A 22564-nucleotide genomic window follows, 5' to 3' on the forward strand; every position below is an offset into this window, starting at 1 on the left:
AGAGAGAGAAAGGAGGAAGCAGGCTCCCTGCTGAGTAGAGCCAAAGGCAGAGGCTTTAACCCACTGAGCCACCCAGGCGCCCCTATTGTTTTCTTTTAAATTCAGAAAATATTTTATAGTAATATTTTTGGCTTTGATAAAAAACGCTTAGTATTTCAATCTTTAAAAACTATTCTCTATAAAAAACTTAAAATACCATAATATTCTGAAATGTTCTAGGAAAGGAAAGTGCAGTACTATCTGACCATGGGTTATTATATTACTATTATTATACATTATCATATTATTATCATATTATACATTATCATATATTATTATATATATCATATATATATATCATTTATATATTATATATGATATGATATATATAATAATAGTCATAATAGTCATAATAATGTTATTTTTATTTAATTTTATAAATTTATAATATTTACCTTTATAATAAAATATAAAGTAATAAAATATTATTATATAATGATTACTATATTAATATTATAGAAAATAAGCTAGTTTCTGACTCTCTGTAAAGTAAAAATTAAAATTAGTGGAATTTCTGTGCCATACAATAATGTAGCTGGTCATTTATGCATTTCCAGGAACTTCTTGAATTCTGAACTCCTGAGGACATCTCTTAAATTTCTTAGTTTCTGGTCTAAGGCTTAAACATGCAACTAGTATTTAAGGCCACAGAAATGGTGTATCTGGAAATAGTAATATATATCTCATTGCATAAACCACATGTAGCTAGAACCCAACCAGGATCCCATACACACCTACAAATATGATTAGGACTCAATATCTACAGTCTGGCCAGGGTTTCTGGCCAGAGTCTAAAAAAAAAAAGAAATCTCATCACTGGAATCATTCAAGTTAGCGGCAATAACAGATTATGCTAGAACACATCACCTCTCAGTCCAGTTTCTAAGCATGAAGACATAAACATGGTTTGACTTCTTTCTCACATTATTGGATGTAACAGTCTTCCCCAAAACAATGTTACAGTAACACACAGAAAACTTATTAATTTCTTTATCTGAGCGTATTTATTTTAATGGTTCCTCAGGATGCCACCAAAAATAAAATGATTATAAATTTTTACCTAAGTATTTTACGTTGTAGGAAACTGAGAACGCCGAGTTTTTTTTTTTTATAGGACACAACACATATTATCTGCTACCTGTCCCTAGCCATCTGTGATATTCCTAATTGAAAATAATAAAATGTACCATGTTGCTGAAATTCCTATAAATTCTTTCAATGCTGAATTCTTTAGTGATCCCAGCGTGAAGAAAAAGCTATCAGCACAGATGCAATAAATGGAATGTGCTCCAAACTATATGACTTGAAGTTATTCTTTTTGGTGCCAATTACATTGCAAGTGCCATATTGTTTTACATGAATCTTTAAAATTTCATTCTATATGCAAATCTTACCCCAAGACTGATTTTCCGGTTTCATCTGGTTTACGCACTGTAAATGGACTTGGATCTATGCCAATGGTCTTAGGCATAAAGTCACTGAAGAAAGAGGAAAGAAATGCCATATGAATCACTGTCCATCCATAGGATACTTTCATTCAATTCACATTTTTATACTATTTCTTCTTAGTCCTTACGTATATTCTGAGCCAAATATTCAGGGGAGCTTAGGTGATCAAGGCTATAAAGTCCCATGAACTAATGGCACCAATAACTTCAATGCTATCGGTCTTCACTGGGCATTTTTTTCATGATTCTGAGACCCAGTGGTTTTGAATTTAAGATTTTTCTCTACTGGAACAGAGTTCTATCTAAATCACTGCCACAATGTGTACACTTTGTTTAGACATCAGAATTACTTTTCAGGTAAAACTAAACTCATAAGACCAAGGGCAAAACACTAAGTACTCGGTTTTACCACGTTTTTATTATAATAGACTACCTCGGAAGGCTGACATAATAATCAAAAACACAGAAGTGTTTGAGTTGAATTATCACCATCTACCTTATTAGGCTGGGGTTAATTCATTAAAACACTGTCGAGACACTTTAAATAGAAACTTCTGGTTTACCACATACTAAGATAGGCTGAAGCTCTCTCCGCACTGTGCAAGGCCTACCTCCCGATTATTGTAACCAGACCGAACTCCTCAGAGGTGCCAGAAAGACCGGAGTTGCATGGTTTATGCTAATGAAACTTAATGGCCTGGCAAGGATATTACTCCAAGTGTGACCCATTACATTTTTTTTTTTAAGATTTTATTTATTTATTTGACAGAGAGAGATCACAAGTAGGCAGAGAGGCAGGCAGAGAGAGAGAGGAGGAAACAGGCTCCCTGCTGAGCAGAGAGCCTGATGCGGGACTCGATCCCAGGACCCTGAGATCATGATCTGAGCCGAAGGCAGCGGCTTAACCCACTGAGCCACCCAGGTGCCCCCCCCCCCATTACATTTTTTGAAGGAAAAGTAAGTAAAATGGAATCTGATCCAAATGCCTATTGCACTTGTGGCAAAGCAAGACATAGCTATATAGACTAGGAAAACTCAAGTTCAAATATTCTTATAACAGTCTCAGGACACTCACAACGTACCGTGCTGAGCTTGTCATAGCCAAGCAAAAGGTATCATCAAAACTACTCAGTTCATACGGTCGAAAGAACTCGTTGTGGATGTCAATCTCTTCTTCATATCGGTGGAATTTTTTCACTATCAACTTCTTTAAGTTCGCAGCACAGATAACTAAGGGAGATATGTCTATTACTCATAAAGTCTTCAGATGATATCTGGCAAACAAGGTTCAGCTCCTGCCTCTAGCACTCATACACTTGGGAAGGAGATGACATATGTACACAGAGTATACAGTGCAAAGCCAAGTGTGACAAGCCCCAAGGAGGCAGGAAGGCCCCTGGAAGTCTGGGTGGGAACAGCGAGTTTTTTAGAAATCAAACTATTCAGGTCTTTAAATTCTTTTTTACTCATAAATAAATACCTTCTGCCTTCTAGATAAAAATTGTGCAGTTATTTCACTATATTTTCTTTTATATTTCAAATCATGGCCAACAGTAGACTGTTGTTCATGGCCAACATTAGACTGTTAGAGTCCTTTCCTTTCTCCTAGAACAAAAACCTTCTTTGCAATATGAGTTATGATTTTTCCCAGAATTTCAAGGTTGTAAGTACTTTTAAAAAATTAATAATTTACTAAGAACTAAAAATCATTTGTAATCTTCTTAATTTATGGCCTTTACCATCCAAAGTTGGAATACCTAACCATGATTAGATGGGAGGCCTCAAGAGGAACATTCCAGATTGGGAACTGATCTTACTTAGTGCTCTTTCACAACTGGGAAGACGGACTTCTTCAAGGTCAGGGAATCAGTAACAGCACTACATTCTATTTAAAACCGAGCAATTATTTCAATTTGGAAACATCATTCAAATGTATTGTATATTTGAGGTCATTCATTTAACATAAAAAATGTCCTGCCTTTCTGACAAATTACATGTTAGTGACTAAAATGTACTTTTATATATACATATGTGTCTTTTTCCACTGCTTAGATACAGGAGAAGATTTTATTTCTCCTTGTGAGTGGGTCTTCACTTCTTTCCCATTATCCCCAAATACCTAGAAATATAATCAGTACTAACTTAAAAGGGTAAACTAATATATTATATCCATTAGACATTTCAGGGACATAACTAATAACTATAAAACACAGTACAAGCTCCTGGTCTACTTGGATAAAAGAAGTATAACATAATCACTGCCCCTAGAAAGCTATCTAAGATGTTAAAATCCTCTATTATAGCAGCAACATGAAACTGAGTAGTCATTCATGTCTTTTTAATGAAATATTATATGCAAAGAATTTAATGCTTCAAGTTCATTTAGGAATAATTCTAAAATATATTGGTATAAAAACTAAGAGAGAAACAGTGTACCTACCTTCATCATACGGTAGCGGTAAATGTTTTATTACCTCTGGAGTCCACCAGTAAGTGTAACTATAAAATTTAAAAAAATAAGTGAAAGGATAAGATGGGCCAGATGTAAGGGCTGGCTTTCTATAATTCACTGGGTAAAAGGGGTTTATGGTCTACTGTAAGATGCTGCTGGGCATAGGAGGTCTTCAACACATTCATTTCTTTCCCAACCCCTTTCTTGTTTCAGCTATGTCACAGATCTACAAAAATGCCATGAGCACACCTGAGAATCAAGATGTTCTGATGTTACTGACTTTTAGCTAAAAAATATTTGGGTATACTAAGCCAGATTCTAGGAGCTGCTGGTTACTTCTCCCCAGAGACTGTGCCTGCATTACTCAGCAAGCCAACGAGCAGCGGGACCTTGACCCAAGTGCTATCAGCAACACTGTCTTGCCATCTAAGAACTAGATTACTTTTTCCACTCTGTTCTATGGATAGGGGTCTGTGTGTATAGTTAATTACAACAGTTAAGCAAAATCATTAAGTGAATGGATAGTCCTAAAGAACAAGGTCCCTTAGAAAATAGTGGAGGCCCTGTTAATCTTTAACAGTAAATATTCGCTACTTCATTACAGAGGCCAGTCAGAGGAAGGTAGGGAATTTCAATCACCTGGATTTCTGCCAGAAGACGCATCTGCTCTGAGCCAAGATCTGAAACGTCGGATTTAATTCTAAATCAAATTCTGATATATTGGATTTTTAGGGAAAAAACGCTATATCAAAGTTCATGAGTGCTAGGAAGGGGAATGATGTGAAATAGTATATCAAAATGTATTAAAAATATAGATTTTCGGGGCACCTGGGTGGCTCAGTCAGTTAAGTGGCTGCCTTTGGTTCAGGTCATGATCCCAGGGCCTGGGATCAAGCCCCATGTCAGGCTCCCTGCTCAATGGACAGCCTGCTTCTCCCTCTCCCTCTGCCTGCCACTCTGCCTACTTGTGCTCTCTCTACCTCTGTCAAATAAATAAATAAAATCTTAAAAAAAAAAAAAAAAGATTTTCAAGGTTCAGAAGTAAAAAAAAGGGCCTCTGACCAAAAATGCTAAAAGGATAATTTTAAATAAATGAAAAGTTTTCTAAAAATAAAACGCTGACATTACAATCTTGGATAATCCCAATTATGAAGATGTGGGGGTATTTAAATGAAATGGGCAACAGAGAGAAGTCTCCTAGAGATGGCAAGCAGAATATATAACTGAGGATGATCGAAAAAAGGAACATGAAGCCTAATTAACTGTGAGAGGGAAAGTGAGATGGTAACAGGAAAAGTTCTTCAAGCTTTGCTTGAGACTGAAGTTATGCTTTACAACAGTCCTTCTTGAAATTCAGTGCACGCACAAACACTTGGGAGATCCTGTAAAAGGACAGGTTCTGATTCAGTAGGGCCTGAGATTCTGTGTTGATGAGAAGGTCCTGGGTGACACCAGAAGGGTCAGTCCTCACACTGCTTTTTGCATAGCAAGGCTTTAGAGCATGAAAAGAACAGAAAAGGATTATGCCAGCTGCTTGTGGATAATTCATTCAATCTTTCAACATTTACAGAGCACAACTGTGTGTCTGACACAGAGAATAGTGTTAGAAATGCTGTGTTGAAAATAATGACAGAAAAAGCAGAGCTACTTAATCCCAGCACTCTTTCGATCTTCAACAGTCATGAGAAGTTTCATGCTGGAAAGATAAAAACAAGAGAACAGAGAAGCATGTACAGCCCAAGAGATGAAAGGAGACAGCAGAGCATCTCTAAAAGAATTCAAGTGTCTTGGTACCACCGGGGCTTAATCATCTTTCCAAAAAGAGTTAAGAATGGAACTTACACTAAAAATGGGCAAATGCAGTCTCGATGCTTGAAAGTGAGAGGGTAATAGATTCCGGAACTATACACCAATGAGTGTGATGTCAATTCTAGCAAGATAACAGAATCAAGTATTAAGTAGAGATATGTTGTGAGTAACCTAAAAAGATGACCAGTGACTTCCATGAATCCACTTCCAAAAGATACCAGTCTAATCTCATTTGCTTTTCTAATAGGAGAATCAGACCATCAGATCAGAAGAATGAAAAGGCATGGCTTAATTGTTTAAGGTGTGTGTGTGTGTGTGTGTGTGTGTGTGTGTATACACAAGCATGTGTACATGGGTGTAAATTCTATTTTGTAATCACTTAATCTTGGCAGAGGAGGAAAATAAAAAAAGTATCGGCTAACATATAAGGAATTTCCTAAAGAATGTTCTTCACCATTAGCTTCCCTCAGATAAAGAAGTAAACATGATAAAGAATGTGTTTAAGCTCAGAATGTATCAGGTGGAGAAAAGAATTAAGAGAGCATCTGTTAGTGACTTGAAACAGGCCATAGATTTTTTTTTTCTGAAGGTTACTAAACTGTATCTCCCTACGCAGGTTAAAGCAATGTAACCATACTTTTTTTTTTTTAAAGTCCAGCTCTACGGGGTGGGTCTCAGAAGCACAAAAGCCCCTGAGAAACCCCTGCCCTAGGGAAGATGAACTGAGACCAACGGAAGATGAGAGCATCTGAGAGGGCTCAGCCCAAGGCAGGGGCGAGATCTTGGTTACCATTACCCCTGAGTACGTTTACTCAGAGGAAGAGACCGGAAGCAGTAGAGAAACCTGCTTTGGAACCAGGGATCAGATGACTGAGACTGCAAGTTCATGCTACTTCTTCCTTTGCAAACAACACCTCATAAGTCAGCTGCTCTCTCTTCTTTGGTTGCTGTTATGAAGAGTGCTCAATTCCACTGGCTCACTCACAAAGGAAGGTTAGGGAGACTTCAAAAAAAAGACTCTTTATTTCCCCTAACGAACATGGGAACCCTCTGAACTAGCACAAGGACTTTAGCAAAGCTATCAATATTTGTGAATGAGATAGAGAAATAGGGGCAGGAGGACAGTATAGTTAAATGATGACCGTAGAGTCAGTTACAGCCATTTTAATAATTCCAACCCCAAATTATGAAACAATGTTAAGGTGGAAGGAGTCGTCTGGTGGTGTCCCAGAGGGCTCTGCCATCTACCTTATTCTAGTTAATATTTTTCATCAAGGATTTGTATCAGGATCAAGAAGACCAGCTGATTATATCTAAAGAAGCTGCAAATTCATTAGTAATGTTAATAAAAAGGTAATACAATTAAACCTTTTCTCTTGGAAGCAAGCAAAGCATATATGACCATGACCAAGAATGCTCGAATGAGCATACAAGAATGGTATAGATAAGGCCTGGTAGCAGATCATGTTAAAAACACTTGGGAGTTCTAATGGACAGGAAGCTCAGAGAGTCAACATTATGATGGCATTGCTAAAAACAGCTAGTGCAATCTTATAGTTAATGATAAACGCAGAGTAACCAGGATAAGAGGAGTAATGGCTCCAGTGGGTTCCACGATATTTGGCACAAATCAGATCAAACTGTGACCATTACTGAACCCAAGTCTGGGCACCAGAGTTGAAAAAGAACACTGCTGTGGACTGGGATCCGTAAGAGAAGAGCATTCTGAACCCCGAAGAGACTTGAAATCACAGTTTGTGAGGAATAGCTGGGGAGAGTGGGGCTGTTTATCCTAAAGAAGAGATTCTGAGAAGGTGTGAACTCGTCTTCAAATAGTTAAAAGACCATAAAGTGGATAGGGAAATCGTGTTCTTAAGGTCTCAGTGGGTCGAACTGAGATTAGTAGGTAAAGGTACAGAGCAGCAGATCTCAGGTGATGTGGGGAAGAACTGTATAAGTGGACTGTCTGAAAAGAACCTCCTCAACCAGACACCGCCCAGGGGACAAATCAGGACTGGTTGCGCACAGGCCGGATGACCTCTCCTGGAGAGACGCAGAGGAAACTCACATATCAGACAGGGAACAGGGCCAGGAAACCATCCAACTCTGGGTTAACGAATTAATTAGCGCTTAATATGTAAAAACATCTCAGTGACATGATAAACACTGAGTCAATAAATAGCATCTTGGATGATGTATGACACATTAACCTAAATCAGGACAAAACTTCATCTAGCAGTTCTGGGCAGACAGATAAATGTGGGATTCTGAGTAATGGAAGTAGTTACTTCAAGAGGTCCTGGTTTGGATGAATTCTAGTCAGAGCAAAAATTATTCCCCCTTCCCTTATCATTCAATAAAAATATACCAGAGTTGGGGCATCTGGGTGGCTCAGTGGGTTAAAGCCTCAGCCTTCAGCTCGGGTCATGATCTCAGGGTCTGGTGATTGAGCCCCGCATTGGGCTCTCTGCTCAGCGGGGAGCCTGCTTCCTCCTCTCTCTCTGCCTGCCTCTCTGCCTACTTGTGATCTCTGTCAAATAAATAAATAAAATCTTAAAAAAAAAATATATATATATATATATATATATATATATATATATATACACATACCAGAGTAAACACTGGTAAACACAATATAAAATATGGTATGGTCACCCAGTTTGGAAACACAAGCAAATACATATAAAGTGGGTATTGATATCATATCATAATAAGTGATAAAATAATATTATCTAAGTTTCCAGATTTTATGGTCATCCTGGATGATTTTTAAATAAATTTTACAACTAGGGAATAGATTCTCCTTAAAGAATAATCACAGTACTGACATCTGTTGGGTTTGCTGTGTAGTAAGCATTTATATTATTCCATCTGATGCTCAGAAAAATGTACAAGTTAGATGATATTATTATCTCTATTTTACTGATAATGGCCACTGAGACTGAGACCAGTTATGTAAATTGCCCACAGTCTCAGGTTTAAACTGGAGGCCATCTGTCCAGAACCTGGCCACTTTAGGACTGTGTGGATTCTGTGTCAGACCCAGTACTAAGTAATTCCCACACAGTTTCTCACCTAATCCTCAAAATGACCCTGTGAGGTGTACATAGTCCTCTCCATGTTACAGATGAGGAGAAGGGTTTCCAGAGTTCGGCAGGTCAGAGGTCACACATTGGCAGAAATTCTAACTCTGCCCCACCCAACCGTGATGTCTAAGCTCTCACCCAGTTAACTTCCTCTGGCTAAAATATTCATTTTATCTAAGAATTATAATATTAGCTGTCACCAAAATAACCAGTTTCGTGGGTGACATCGGAAAGTCCAAAATAAAAATGTGTCTTACAGTATTTTTAAGTACTGTTTATAACCAATATGTACTCTTGTGATATTCTGGGAGAAAAAACGAGGAGACCAAACCAACTGAGAGAGCCATATTATCTACTTTGATAAAACTTTATTTTCAAAAAAAATTTGATTCTTGCTGAGTCATCTAATGAGCTGAATTATCTCAGTCAAGACACATTCTCTCTGCAATCTCAGTTTCCTTTTTTTTTTTTTTAAGAAAATGGAGCTATAACAGCAGCTTCTTTTGATGCAACAAATAAGCTCTGACCACCTCCTGCCTTAGTGATCAGTTATGTAACTCAAGGTACGCAAGTGGTTTAATGTACACTTGCAATACACGATTTCGTTTCTGCAGGAGTAAATTGAGTTTTGGTTCTTCCCAACCTGTGTGTTAACAGCTTTAATACTGGAAGGTAATATTTAATTTTGGAAAATCACCCACATTTACCCATTGTCAATTGCATCACTAGAGTTAAATATGGGTATTTACACTCATCTCTCACCCAATAAACATAATTAGTTCTACTTTTTTATCAGCAAAAATTCAGAGGCAATCATTTAATGCAAAAACCAGCAGTGCTTCATTAACAGGGAAAGTAAACTCAAATAGTAAGTTGGTTATTCCAACAACATGCACTTAGAAGAACAAATCTGAGAACAGAAACTGACCCATCCCTATATATTCTAGCACTCCTGAAGTAACACAGAATTTGATAACAGCTGTAACATCAGCACTTGCTAATTGTACAGTTCCCTGTGGTCTGTCCACACAATGAAGCCCAGACTAGCACTGACCCCCATAGTGTTTGGGAAGCACTGTTGCACAAAATAAGGGCCATAGTAAACTGATGCTGTGAGAGAAAAGCATTATGAGAGAACTTGACATTGTAGGCCTCTAAGAAGAATGCACCAGTCTCCAGCCTCCTGTGTGTGAAAATTTTGCTTGTGTGGCCAAACTCACTACATTAGTACATGATGCCTCAGTTAAAAACACTAATGAGTCTTCTCACTAAACCCTCACAATGACTCTGAAGTGTGTCTACCATTCACATCTGCAGGTAAGAAAAATGAGGTGGGGAGAGGTTAAAATAACTAATCCAAGGTCACTCAGGTACAGAATCAACCTGACCCAGAGGCTACACTACAGTTAAAAACTTTATTTCTTTTGAGAATATTAATATCAATTCCACTGTCATCAAAAGAACCTAAAATGGCTATTGACTCTAGAAAGGCCTGGGTAAAGGAGATGTTGGGGATGGTGTCTGCCACCCGGGTCACTGTTCTAGTTCCCCATCTTCACCGGTGTCACCAAGAGCAGGTTATGCTTCCGGAAAGAAACACCATTAGCATTCCAAAGTGATGCTGCTTGGACCCCTCACTTGAAAGACCAAAGACTGACTCCTTAAATAAGAGGGTTCTTTTCAGTTCCACATTTGTAGGAAGCACTCAGAAATAATGTTGATGGTTTGTCTTAGTGATTAGCTTTTCTTCAATGATGAAGTTCTGAAATTTTCTATCTTACAAAAAATGAAAGCCACCAATTGTTAATGACAATTTCCCAGATCTAGTATCAGGACACCAACAACACAGAGTTCCTCACAGCAAACATGTAGTAAGACTACTTTAGCCTATGTGATTATTACTCAAAAATGAAAATATTTCATACTCAAAGTAACATCAAATCTGAGTTTATACAGTAGACTAGAAGAATACCTTCTTCTTGTTGGTAAAAGTCTCATGGTATTTTTATGATGCAAATAAAAATCTGTTGGGAGTTCCCAGAGATGAGGTTTCCCTTCAGTGGGATGAAAAACCCCCAGGAAGAGATTAATGGAATCTTGTCTATCAGCATCTAAAAAACAAAAATAGGCATTTTAGGAAATCACTACTGACATATACAACTCAGGAGAATGTTTTCTCAGGAGGAGAAGGGTACAACTGTGATTTCATAAAACATACCTTTGAAAATAATAGTACTTATACTTCAGAAGTCACACACATCTAAAATCTAAAATAGTCACAAAATCTAAAACAGTCACCAAGATTTTGAGCAGAATTAAGATCTTGCTTCCAGATGTTTCCTTTTTGCTCCATTCCTTTCATAATACAGAGGACAGTGAACACATATTGCTTCTTGAATTTTGAGAGACTCTTAAAAATCAAGAACTGCCATAATACCATAGTGATTTTATTTTTAGGTAAGAACACATTTTCACCATTCTTCAGTGTACCAGAAACAAATACATCTTTACTTTGTTATAAAGACAAGAAGACAGTGTCAGAAACAAATAAGCAAAATGATCCCACAGCTACCCCTATTCTGTTGAACAAGTTGCTTCCCATAGCTTCCACTTCTAATCCTTGAAAAGACAGTCTCCATTTCTTTAGCAGAGACAGTGTTTATAACATTTTCTGTCCCCTCAGCGGTGGGCCTGGCCCATTCCCTTCTGGGTTTGATAATGAAGGCAGAGTGGGCACATGGGTAACAGCCTCATTCTAACTATTCAACCACTCCAAAATTACTAACCACATATGCACATATATTGTACTTCCTTCCTTTTATAATTATATTTTGGTAAAAATGATGATGAGCACTAAAGGATCTCATGAAGCACCCTTCCCATTCTGCACCGTCTCCCCTCGCCCCACCTCCCGCCAGAATCCTTCATTGTTTCCCCTCATTTCCTGCCTCCCATTCTTGTCTCAGAGCCCTGTGTATTCAAGTTTAGGGCAGACATGCACGATTAAAATAATACCCTCTTTCTGAAAATGAGCACAGAACTAAAAAGCACAGTAGAAATGACTGCTTTCGAAACAAGATAACATTACCATAAAATCAATCTTCTTCCAACAGCTATAGTGAACACAGCTATCTCTAAAATTAGCAACATTGTTCTCATTGAACTATTTGGTCATCTCAGCAAAAGCAATAAATGAAATACGGCACATCAAACATGTATTAGTGTTATTACTTTTTGACAGGAAGTGTTCCATTAAAACAGCATTTACCTTTCAGGCCAAAAGTAATGTATAAAAGGGATGTGTTTATAACCTGAGCAAATTTGGGGCCTTTCTGCCACTTTTGAGAGAAAACAAGTATTAAATCATGCAGACATTACCTCCCCAATTTGTACCCTCTTTACATGATGCAAAAGTAAACATACCACTTTTTCCCCTAAGATTTGATTGACTGATTGATTGATTGATTTAGAGCAGGGGGGAGGGGCAGGGAGCAAGGGAGAGACTCTCAAGCTGATTCCACACAGAGCCTGGAGTCCAGTGCAGGGCTTGATCTCGGGATCCCGAGATCATGACCTGAGCTGAAACACAAAGAGTCAGATGCTTAACCAACTGAGCCACCCAGGGGCCCACGTATTGCTTTTATAGTAATTACATTCTTTATGCTTCCTGTATAATCTTAATGGCACTTAATAATTCATGCTATGCAGGACCTCAAGACATCTTACTACTGTCTAGAGAAGCTTTCCATCTTCAGCCATGTTTTCAAGGAGGCTTTCATCCTTTAAACCTCATAGCTGCTTCCTTTAACTTTTAACAAGTATGATAAGATGTGAGCGGTGAGAAACATTAACCCAATGAAGGCTACTGCTTCAAAGGATCACAATGAAGACTTGCTGAATGTGCTGCTGTTCTATAAATATGTATCTGTGAGGGATATGGTCACTAACCAAGGACTCTAAGGCCAGTTTAATGAGCCTGGGGTTCTTTTCCAGCCTAGTCTTGACTGCAAGTAAGACAACCACCCTCGGGAAGACAGCAGAACTTTGGATATGGACACGAGCTTAACACAGGTGGGTTCTCTGCAGTTGTGGATAATAAGAGGGCAATGACTGCCTATTTTTTGTACTCAATCACACTTTAAAGGAAAAGAGAGTAATGGACCAGTCGCACTTCACTCAAATAGCTAAACACTAACCACTTTTATTATGTATGTATTAAATAGATCAGGCTTGAATCGAACAGTTCTTTTTTTTAATAACAATTCTTTTTATTTTTATTAGCAAAAAAAATTTTAGAACTAGAATACTTATTATTCTAATGTTAAATTAAGTATGTGATGAAGTGGGCTCTGAAATCAATAATGGAAAGAAATGTTACTCAATAAATACCCATTAAATGTGAGAAAGGCAAAGATCAACACCCTAACAGAAAAAGAGAAGTGCGCCATTTTTGAAAGAAATAGAAACAGATAAACCTACCAAAATTCAACCTTACTAGTTATCAAACAAATGCAAATTAAAACAGAATGCCACTTTTTACTTGCTTAGGCTGGCGAATACTTATCAAAATGGGCACTTCTATAACTCTGCCCAGGGAATATTAACTGCTGTACAGTATCCTTTCTCTAAGGCAATTTGGCAACCCAGGGGTTCCCTGCTTTCTGAAAGTCTGCATTACGCCACTTTGCTTGGAAAAGACCTACATTAGTACCTCTCATGTTAATGGAAAGAAATCTGAAGAGGTTTTTAACTTTTATGAAAATAGCTGTTACTTTGCTAACACAAGTTTTTCCTAAAAGCAAAGTAGTGTAACTCAAACTTCTGGAAAGTGAGGGGGATACTCCCCACTTTATGTCATTTCAACTTACCAAAGTTTTCATGGGGTATACACACACACACACACACACACACACACACACACAAATACATACATATTTATATATAGATAGATACAGATACAGATATGTTCAGAGCTTTAAATATATATACATATGTATTTATGTATAGATAGATATAGTATAGATATTTTCAGGGCTTTAAATATACATATATTTATATTTATTATAAACACACACACACACACACACACACACACACACATACTTAAAGCCCTGAAAATATTTATACTCTGACCTAATAAATATGCTTCTAGAATTTCCATAAGATAATATCAAAGATATGCCAAAAAAGAGTATATGTTTAAAGATGTTTAAGAGGAACCAAAATGCAAAATAATAACTAAATAAATTATGATTTCTTTCTGTGTTTCTAAAGGATAGACTGCCATAAAGCAACTAAAATCATGTTGTAGAACAGGAGCCAACGTGTGGGGGCAGAGAGCTGAAGCAGAAGTGCTGCAGTTGTTCACACAGAGGTGACCGTTTCTGGCACCAGCATGGCGGCAGGCAGGATGAAAAACAGCAGAAGCATTTACGGTATATTTTGGGGCTGAGACAATGAGATTTGCCGAGAGATGTGACTGGGACAGTGGGGATAAGTAAGGAAAATAAAGAAATCAGGGATGATTCCAAGGTTTCTGAACTGAGCAACAGGTGCTGAGGTGGAAAAGGCAAGTGGAAAAACAGGTTTGAGTCAGAGTAAGGGACTTCTGCCTCAGAAATGATCGATTGAGGGATGCCTGGGTGACTCAGTGGGTTAAAGCCTCTGCCTTCGGCTCAGGTCATAATCTCAGGGTCCTAGGATCGAGCCCCGCATTGGGCTCTCTGATCAGCAAGCAGCCTGCTTCCCCTGCTCTTAAAAATCTTAAAAAAAAAAAAAAAAAGAAATGATCAGCTTGAGACTCTTATTAGATACCCGTGGTAGTAAGAAATTTGGGCCCCAAGGGACGCCTAGGTGGCTCAGTTGGTTAAGCAACTGCCTTCCGCTCAGGTCACGATCACAGGGTCCTGGGATTTAGTCCTGCATTGGGCTCCCTGCTCAGCAGGGAGACTGCTTCTCCCTCGCCTGACGCTCCCCCTGCTTGTACTCTGCTCACTCTCTCTGACAAATAAACAAAATGTTAAAAAGAAAGAAAGAAAAAAGAAATTTGGGCCCCAAGATCTTTCCTCCCTAGCTTCATACCCACAAATATTTCATATCACGCAGCAAAAGGGACTTTGCAGATATAAGTGAGGTTACTAACTACTCACTCCAAGACTGGGCAATTATCCTGTATTATCTTGGGGGGGCCTACTGTAATCACATGGATCTTTCAAAGGCAGAAGAGGAAAGTAGAAAGGAAGGCAGAGATAGTAGAAGCACAAAAAGGATTCAATGTGCCACTGCCAGCTCTGAAGATGGAGTGGGCCAGAAGTCAAGGAAGGCAAGCGGCCTTTGGAAACTGAGAATAAACCCCAGGCAACAGCCAGCAAGGCCACAGGGACTTCAGTCATGGGATTCTACCACTGATCTCAAACCTCAACAAGCCTGGAAGCTTCCAGGTAAGAGCCCAGGTTGGCCAACACCAACTTAATTTTGGCTTCTTTTGACTTCATTTGACTTAACTGCTTTCATTTTTACCAGCCTTGTGAGACCTTAAGCAGAGAACACAGCTGAGGAATGCTGTGCCTAGACTTCTGACCCACAGAAACTATGACATAATAAATGGGTGTTGTTTTAAGGCACTAATTTTGCTGTAGTTTATTAAGAACCTATAGAAAACTAACATAATATTCAAGAAGAGATGCTAGCTAGGTGGGCTTTTGGAAAAATGAGTCCAGAGTTCTGTAGAGAAGTCAAGGTTAGAGACGCAAAGGTGAGCATCAAATGCAGAGTATTTACGAGCTGGATGAGATGCCCCTAAGGTAAAAGTATAGAGAGAAAAGAGAAGGGGGTTTAGAAATGGGGCAGGAGATGTCACCAGGGAGACTGAGTGAGGGATCACAGAGGTGAGTTTCAAGAAACAAGGAGTGGGTCACCCGTGATTAAAAACTGCTGAAAGACTGAGAAAGATAAAGACAGAGAGGGGCGCCTGGGTGGCTCAGCGGGTTAAAGCCTCTGCCTTCGGCTCAGGTCATGATCCCAGGGTCCTAGGATCGAGCCTCACATTGGACTCTCTGCTCGGCAGGCAGCCTGCTTCCTTCTCTCTCTGCCTGCCTCTCTGCCTACTTGTGATCTCTGTCTGTCAAATAAATAAATAAAATCTTTTTTAAAAAAAAAGATAAAGACAGAGAGATGACCTTGGATTTGGCAATAGGGAGAGGGCTGGTGATTCTAACAAGCACAGGTTCAGCAGCAATGACAGGGCAGATGCCGTGAGGCAGATGGAGAGAAAAGGACAGGAGAGGAAACACGCACGCAGATCACTCAAGAGGTTTTGCTTAGGAAACCAAGGAAATAGGACTGTAGCTGGACGGAGGCATGGGACTGGGTATGTTAAGGAAAGATCCGATGGAAAATACTAAGGAGGGCTTTCATGCATCATGGGAATGAGGCAGAGGAGCGGGGACTGAAGATGTGCAGCCATGAGAGTCTACTTATAGGCAAGCATGAAGGGATGGGACTCAAAGCATGGCAGAGGGGCTGGCCTAAGATGGGCCAGGGCTGCCATGTTACTGAATTGCTCTATGAGTTCTAGTAGTTTGGGGGTGGAGTCTTTGGGTTTTCCACGTAAAGTATCATGTCATCTGTGAAGAGAGAGAGTTTGACTTCTTCAACACCAATTTGAATACATTTTTTTAAAAAGATTTTATTTATTTATTTGACAGAGAGAGATCACAAGTAGACAGAGAGGCAGGCAGAGAGAGAGAGAGGGAAGCAGGCTCCCCGCTGAGCAGAAAGCCCGATGTGGGCCTCGATCCCAGGACCCTGAGATCATGACCTGAGCCGAAGGCAGCGGCTTAACCCACTGAGCCACCCAGGCGCCCCAATTTGAATACATTTTATTTCTCTTTGTTTTCTGATTGCTGTTGCTAGGACTTCTAATACTATGTTGAACAAGAGTGGTGAGAGTGGACATCCTTGTCATGTTCCTGATCTCAAAGGGAAGGCTGTCAGCTTTTCCCCACTGAGGATGATATTCACTGTGGGTTTTTCGTAGATAGATTTTAGAAGTTGAGGAATGTTCCCTCTATCCCTATACTTTGAAACGTTTTAATCAGGAATAGATGCTGTATCTTGTCAAATACTTTTTCTGGATCAATTGAGAGGACCATTTGTTCTTCTCTCTTCTCTTACTGATTTGTTCTATCAAAATCAATGTACAGAAATCAGTTGCTTTCTTATACACTAACAATGAAAATACAGAAAGGGAAATTAGAGAAATAATTCCATTTACTATAGCATCAAGAACCATAAGATACAGAGAATAAACCTAACCAAAGAGGTAAATGATCTGTACTCGAAGAACTACAGAACACTCATGAAAGAAACTGAAGACACCAAAAGATGGAAGACCATTCCATGCTCATGGATTAGAAGAATAAATATTGTTAAAATGTCTATACTGCCTAGAGCAATCTATACTTCCAATGCCATTCTGATCAAAATTCCACTGGCATTTTTCAAAGAGCTAGAGCAAACAATCCTAAAATTTGTATGGAACCAGAAGAGACTATGAATTGCCAAGGAAATGTTGAAAAAGAAAAACAAAAGAGGGGGCATCATGTTGCCTGATTTCAAGCTTTACTACAAAGCTGTGATCACCAAGACAGCATGGTACTGGCACAAAAACAGACACATAGACCAGTGGAACAGAGTAGAGAGCTCAGATATGGACCCTCAACTTTATGGTCAAATAATCTTCGACAAAGCAGGAAAAAATACACAGTGGAAAAAAGACCATTTCTTCAATAAATGGTGCCAGGAAAATTGGACAGCTATGTGTAGAAGAATGAAACTCAACCATTCTCTTACACCATACACAAAGATAAACTCGAAATGGATAAAAGACCTCAACATGAGGCAGGAATCTATCAAAATCATAAAGAACATAGGCAGTAACCTCTTCGACGTCAGCCACAGCAACTTCTTTCAATATATGTCTCCAAAGGCAAAGGAAACAAGAACAAAAAGCGAAAATGAACTTTTAGGACTTCATCAAGATCAAAAGCTTCTGCACAGCAAAGGAAACAGTCAACAACCCACAGAATGGGAGAAGATATTTGCAAATGACACTGCAGACAAAGGGCTGATAACCAGGATCTATAAAGAACTCCTCAAACTCAACACACACAAAACAGATAATCACATTTAAAAAATGGGCAGAAGACATGAACAGACACTTCTCCAAAGAAGACACACAAATGGCTAATAGACATATGAAAAAATGTTCACCATCATTAGCCATCAGAGTGATTCAAATCAAAACCACACTGAGATACCACCTTATACCAGTTAGAATGGTCAAAATGAATAAGACAGCAAACAAGTGTTGGAGAGGATGTGGAGAAAGGGGAACCCTCTTACACTGTTGGTGGGAATGCAAGTTGGTGCAGCCACTTTGGAAAACAGTGTGGAAGTTCCTTAAGAAATTAAAAATAGAGCCTCCCTATGACCCTACAATTGCATTACTGGGTATTTACTCTAAAGATACAGATGGAGTGAAAAGAGGGTACCCCAATGTTCATAGCAGCAGTGGCCACAGTCACCAAACTGTGGAAAGAACCAAGATGCCTTCAACAGACAAATAGATAAAGACAATATGGTCCATATATACTATGGAGTATTATGCCTCCATCAGAAAGGATGAATACGCCTCTTTTGTATCAACATGGACAGTGAAATAAGTCAAGCAGAGAGAGTCAATTATCATATGGTTTCACTTATTTGTGGAGCATAAGGAATAACATGGAGGACATGGGGAGATGGAGAGGAGAAGTGAGTTGGGGGAAATCTGAGGGGGAGATGAAGCATGAGAGACTGTGGACTCTGAGAAACAAACTGAGGGTTTGGGAGAGGAGGGTGTTGGGTGAGCCTGGTGGTGGGTATTAAGGAGGGCATATATTGCATGGAGCACTGGATGTGGTGCATAAACAATGAATTCTGGAACACTGAAGTGAAATTAAAAAAAAAAAAGATGGGACAGGTCTACTCCAATCACTGTAATACAATACAGAAACTAGAGGTGCAGATAAGGACAGGCTCCGCTGTCCTTAAGGATGTTGAAGAGGGAGTTCACCTCAATGACACGCAAGGTCACAGTGGAGAGTGGGGTGCTGTAGATTTTAGGAGAAGACATGAAATGGTATGAAACGGTCTTTTTGGAAAGTGGTCATTTCCAAATGGTCATTCCGCTAGAAGGAATATACCAGAGAAACGTAGTAGGACTGGCAGGTTGTTTTAATGTCCTTTGGGGACCTGTAGTCAGTTTAAAATGGAGCATAATTAGCTACAGCATTTTCTCTTGCCATGTTTAACTGCTTTGGTTGCAGGCCCGGTGAACAGTTATTAATGTTATTTAAAAAGTTATTAAAACAAAACATTTTGCCAAGTGTCTCCTCCCTGCTAGAGCCAAACACAGCTTATCCACCTTAAACCTGTTAGAAGGATGACCTTAGTAGGCTGCCTCACTAGTCTTGATAAACTAAAATGTTCTTCTCCCTTGTACGCCTCTGCTCCAGTGGTGAGCAGAAAGTGAGTAAAACTGTTCTACAACCTTAAGGCATGACCACAAAGCTGAGGGATGCCTCCTCCGCATGTTTCCCATGTGTGGTGAGCTTTGCAGTCGTTACCTTGTGAATGTCTCTTTTTTTTTTTTGAAATCTCTGTTTGAGAAGGATATGATTCCCCTCCATGCGTGCGCGCGCGGACACACACACACACACACACACACACCCTACAATTTTAAGCTGCACATGTGTGTATGTATGTATACATGTATGCATGAACAGAGCAGATCTATTATTAACTGCTAAAGGTATCCTGTATCTTTTTTTTCTTCATATAACAGGACTGAAATTCAATAAGCTTCAGCAAGAAAATTCAGCTAACCAAAATGCAAAAAAAAAAAAAAAAAGGTTAGAAGCAGCTTAACAAGTTCCTTCAGACAGTTATAATAATAAAACTCTCCCTAACATCTGACGGGAGTTCCTAGGTATCTCTTCTTGGCATCCTCCAACTACCAATGTAACCAGCTGTGTTAGAAACCAATGGTACTTCTTAAAGACAAACCTCAAAGCACGCTAAGATGAGAAGCCTCAAGAACAGTTTTTTAAAAGAGCCTGAAAGAGAGTGAAGTGGGTTGCCTATATGGCATCAGTCTGTCTATACAAACCAATGATGAAATCCCAAGGCAGCAAAGTAAAATGAAACAAAAGTGACCACATCAAACTAAAAAGCTTTTGCACAGTGAAGAAGACCCTCAACAAATGAAAGACAATCTACTGAATGGGAGAATATATCTGCAAATGATATATCCATTAAGGGGGTAATATCCTCACTATATTAAGAACTCACACAACTCAGTACCAAAAAAATAACTGATTGAAAAGTGGGCAGAAGACCTGAAGAGACACTTCTTCAAGGAAGGCATCCAGATAGCTGACAGACATATGGAAAGATGGTCAACATCACTCATCATCAGGAAAATGCAAATCAAAACCACAATGAGATATCACCTCACATCTGTCAGAATGGCTACCATCAAAAAGACAAGAAATAACAAGTGCTGGTGAGGAATCAGAGAAAAGGGGACCCTTGTACACTGTTGGTAGGAATGCAAAATGGTGCAGCCACTATGGAAAAGAATGTGGAGAATCCTCAAGAAATTAAAACTAGAACTACCACATGATCTGGCAATTCTAGCTATTTATCCAAAAAAACCAAAAACACTAATTCAAAAAGATGTACCCTTACGTTCATTGTAGCATTATTTACAATCACCAAGATATGGTTGCAACCTAAGTGTCCACTGATAGATGAATGAATTAAAAAAAGTGATACACATGCAATGGAATATTACTCAGCCTTAAAAAAGAATGAAATCTGGATAGACCTAGAGGGATTACGCTAGGTGAACTAAGTCAGATAGAGAAAATAATTTCACTTATATGTGGAATCTAAAAAATGATACAAATTAACAAAAAAAAAAAACCAGAAACAGATTCACAGATACAGAGAACAATCTGGTAGTTGCCAAGAGGAGAAGGGGAATTGGGCAAATTAGGGGAAGGGGATTAAAAGATACAAACTTTCAATTATAAATAAGACATGGGGTTGCATGTATAGCATAGAAAATATAAATAATATTGTAACAACTCTGTATGGGTGACAGTAACTAGATTTACCATGATTACTTCATGATTACGTGAAACTAATATAAACTTCATGATTACATGAAACTAATATAATATTATACATCAACTACACTTCAATGACTAAAAACCCCTATGAGGGGTCCTGGATCAAAAACCCAAGGATCAAAAGGTCCCAAGGATCAAAAACCTTTTTGATCTTTGTTGATATATGAAGTGGTACTCTATCATAATTTTATTTTTCTTATTATGAGTGAAGTTAAGCTTTCTTTCATATGTTTAGAATCCATATGCATTGCTTTCCCTGTGAAGTGTACATGTCATTTGCTCATTTTTTCTCCACAACTTTTGGTCCCTTTATATTGGCTTATTATATCTAAAGGAAATACTGGCTCTTTACATCTAAAGGAAATTAGCATTTTTTGGTAGGTTTCAAATTTCTCCTTAGCTTGTCTTTTGACTTAATTTGCCCTTTGTCCATCTACATTACATTTTTTGGGTAATGAAAGGGAAAAAATTTCCAACAACCTAATGTCAAGTGTCTTCCTGCCCGCCCCAGAGGAATCACATGAGATTAAATTTTGTAAAGTTATCTTGAGTGTTTTAAAGAAAATGGCTCTAGAAATATATTAACATTATATGATAGCCACTGTAATTTTAAAATAAGATGTATGCCTCAAGGATACCATGCTTCTCAAAATAAAGTCTGTTTTAGCCACACTATTTATAAAATAATTGCTTTCAGAGTGGTTCCTCTTTCAGTGGTACAGTTTTGCTTTACACTTCCATTATGTGCATGTTACACTTTTTCTTGACCATCTTCTATCTTTTAATAGTCCTCCCTGCTTTTTAAATCACATACATCTCTACATTCGTTCTCTCTGTCCCCCAGTATTATTTAAATAAACTTCACTTGGTCCTTATCTAGTCAATAATGATTCCCATTACACGGACAATGATGTCAGAGGGCAAAAGAGTGGATGTTTCCTTTCCATCGGGGCAGTTTTCCACCTTTCCCTGTGGTAACCCCTCCCCTGAGAGATATGTACTTGTGGACACACAACTTATACAAGTGTTATAGGTTGAACCGTGTCCCCCCAAAAAAGATACGCTGAAGCCTTGGGACGCCTGAGTGCTTCAGTCGTTAAGCATCTGTCTTCACCTCAGGTCATGATCTCCGGGTCCTGGGATCGAGTCCCACATCAGGCTCCCTGCTCAGTGGAAGCCTGTTTCTCCCCCTCCCACTCCCCCTGCTTATGTTCCCTCTCTGTCTCTCTTCTCTGTCAAATAAATAAATTTAAAAATCTTAAAAAAAAAAAAAAAAGATACGTTGAAGACTTAAGCGCTGGGACCTGTGAATGTGACCTTATCTGGAAGTTGAGTCTTTGCAGATTCAATCCACTTAAGATGCAGTCGCACTGGAGTAGGGCAGCCCATAATCTGATATGACTCATGTACTTACAAGAAGAGTGAGACTCACAGGGAAAATGCCATGTAGACACAGACACAAGGGGAAAATGTCAGGCAAAGTCAGAGGTA

General features: G+C 38.8%; 1 protein-coding gene across 4 annotated transcripts in view; it reads right to left on the reverse strand.

Annotated features, from left to right (window-relative positions):
• Positions 1-22564, reverse strand: part of FIG4 (FIG4 phosphoinositide 5-phosphatase) — a 126643-nt gene that overhangs the window by 44796 nt on the left and 59283 nt on the right. For all 4 annotated transcript variants that reach the window (XM_032338825.1, XM_032338829.1, XM_032338828.1 and 1 more), the window contains 4 exons: positions 10807-10945; positions 3928-3986; positions 2570-2717; positions 1434-1517 (listed from right to left, as the gene is read on the reverse strand). In XM_032338825.1, the coding sequence (XP_032194716.1) occupies positions 1434-1517; positions 2570-2717; positions 3928-3986; positions 10807-10945 (430 nt within the window). The remainder of the gene's footprint in view (positions 1-1433; positions 1518-2569; positions 2718-3927; positions 3987-10806; positions 10946-22564) is intronic.

The sequence above is a fragment of the Mustela erminea genome, chromosome 4 (assembly GCF_009829155.1).
Source record: "Mustela erminea isolate mMusErm1 chromosome 4, mMusErm1.Pri, whole genome shotgun sequence".
Classification (NCBI taxonomy): domain Eukaryota; kingdom Metazoa; phylum Chordata; class Mammalia; order Carnivora; family Mustelidae; genus Mustela; species Mustela erminea.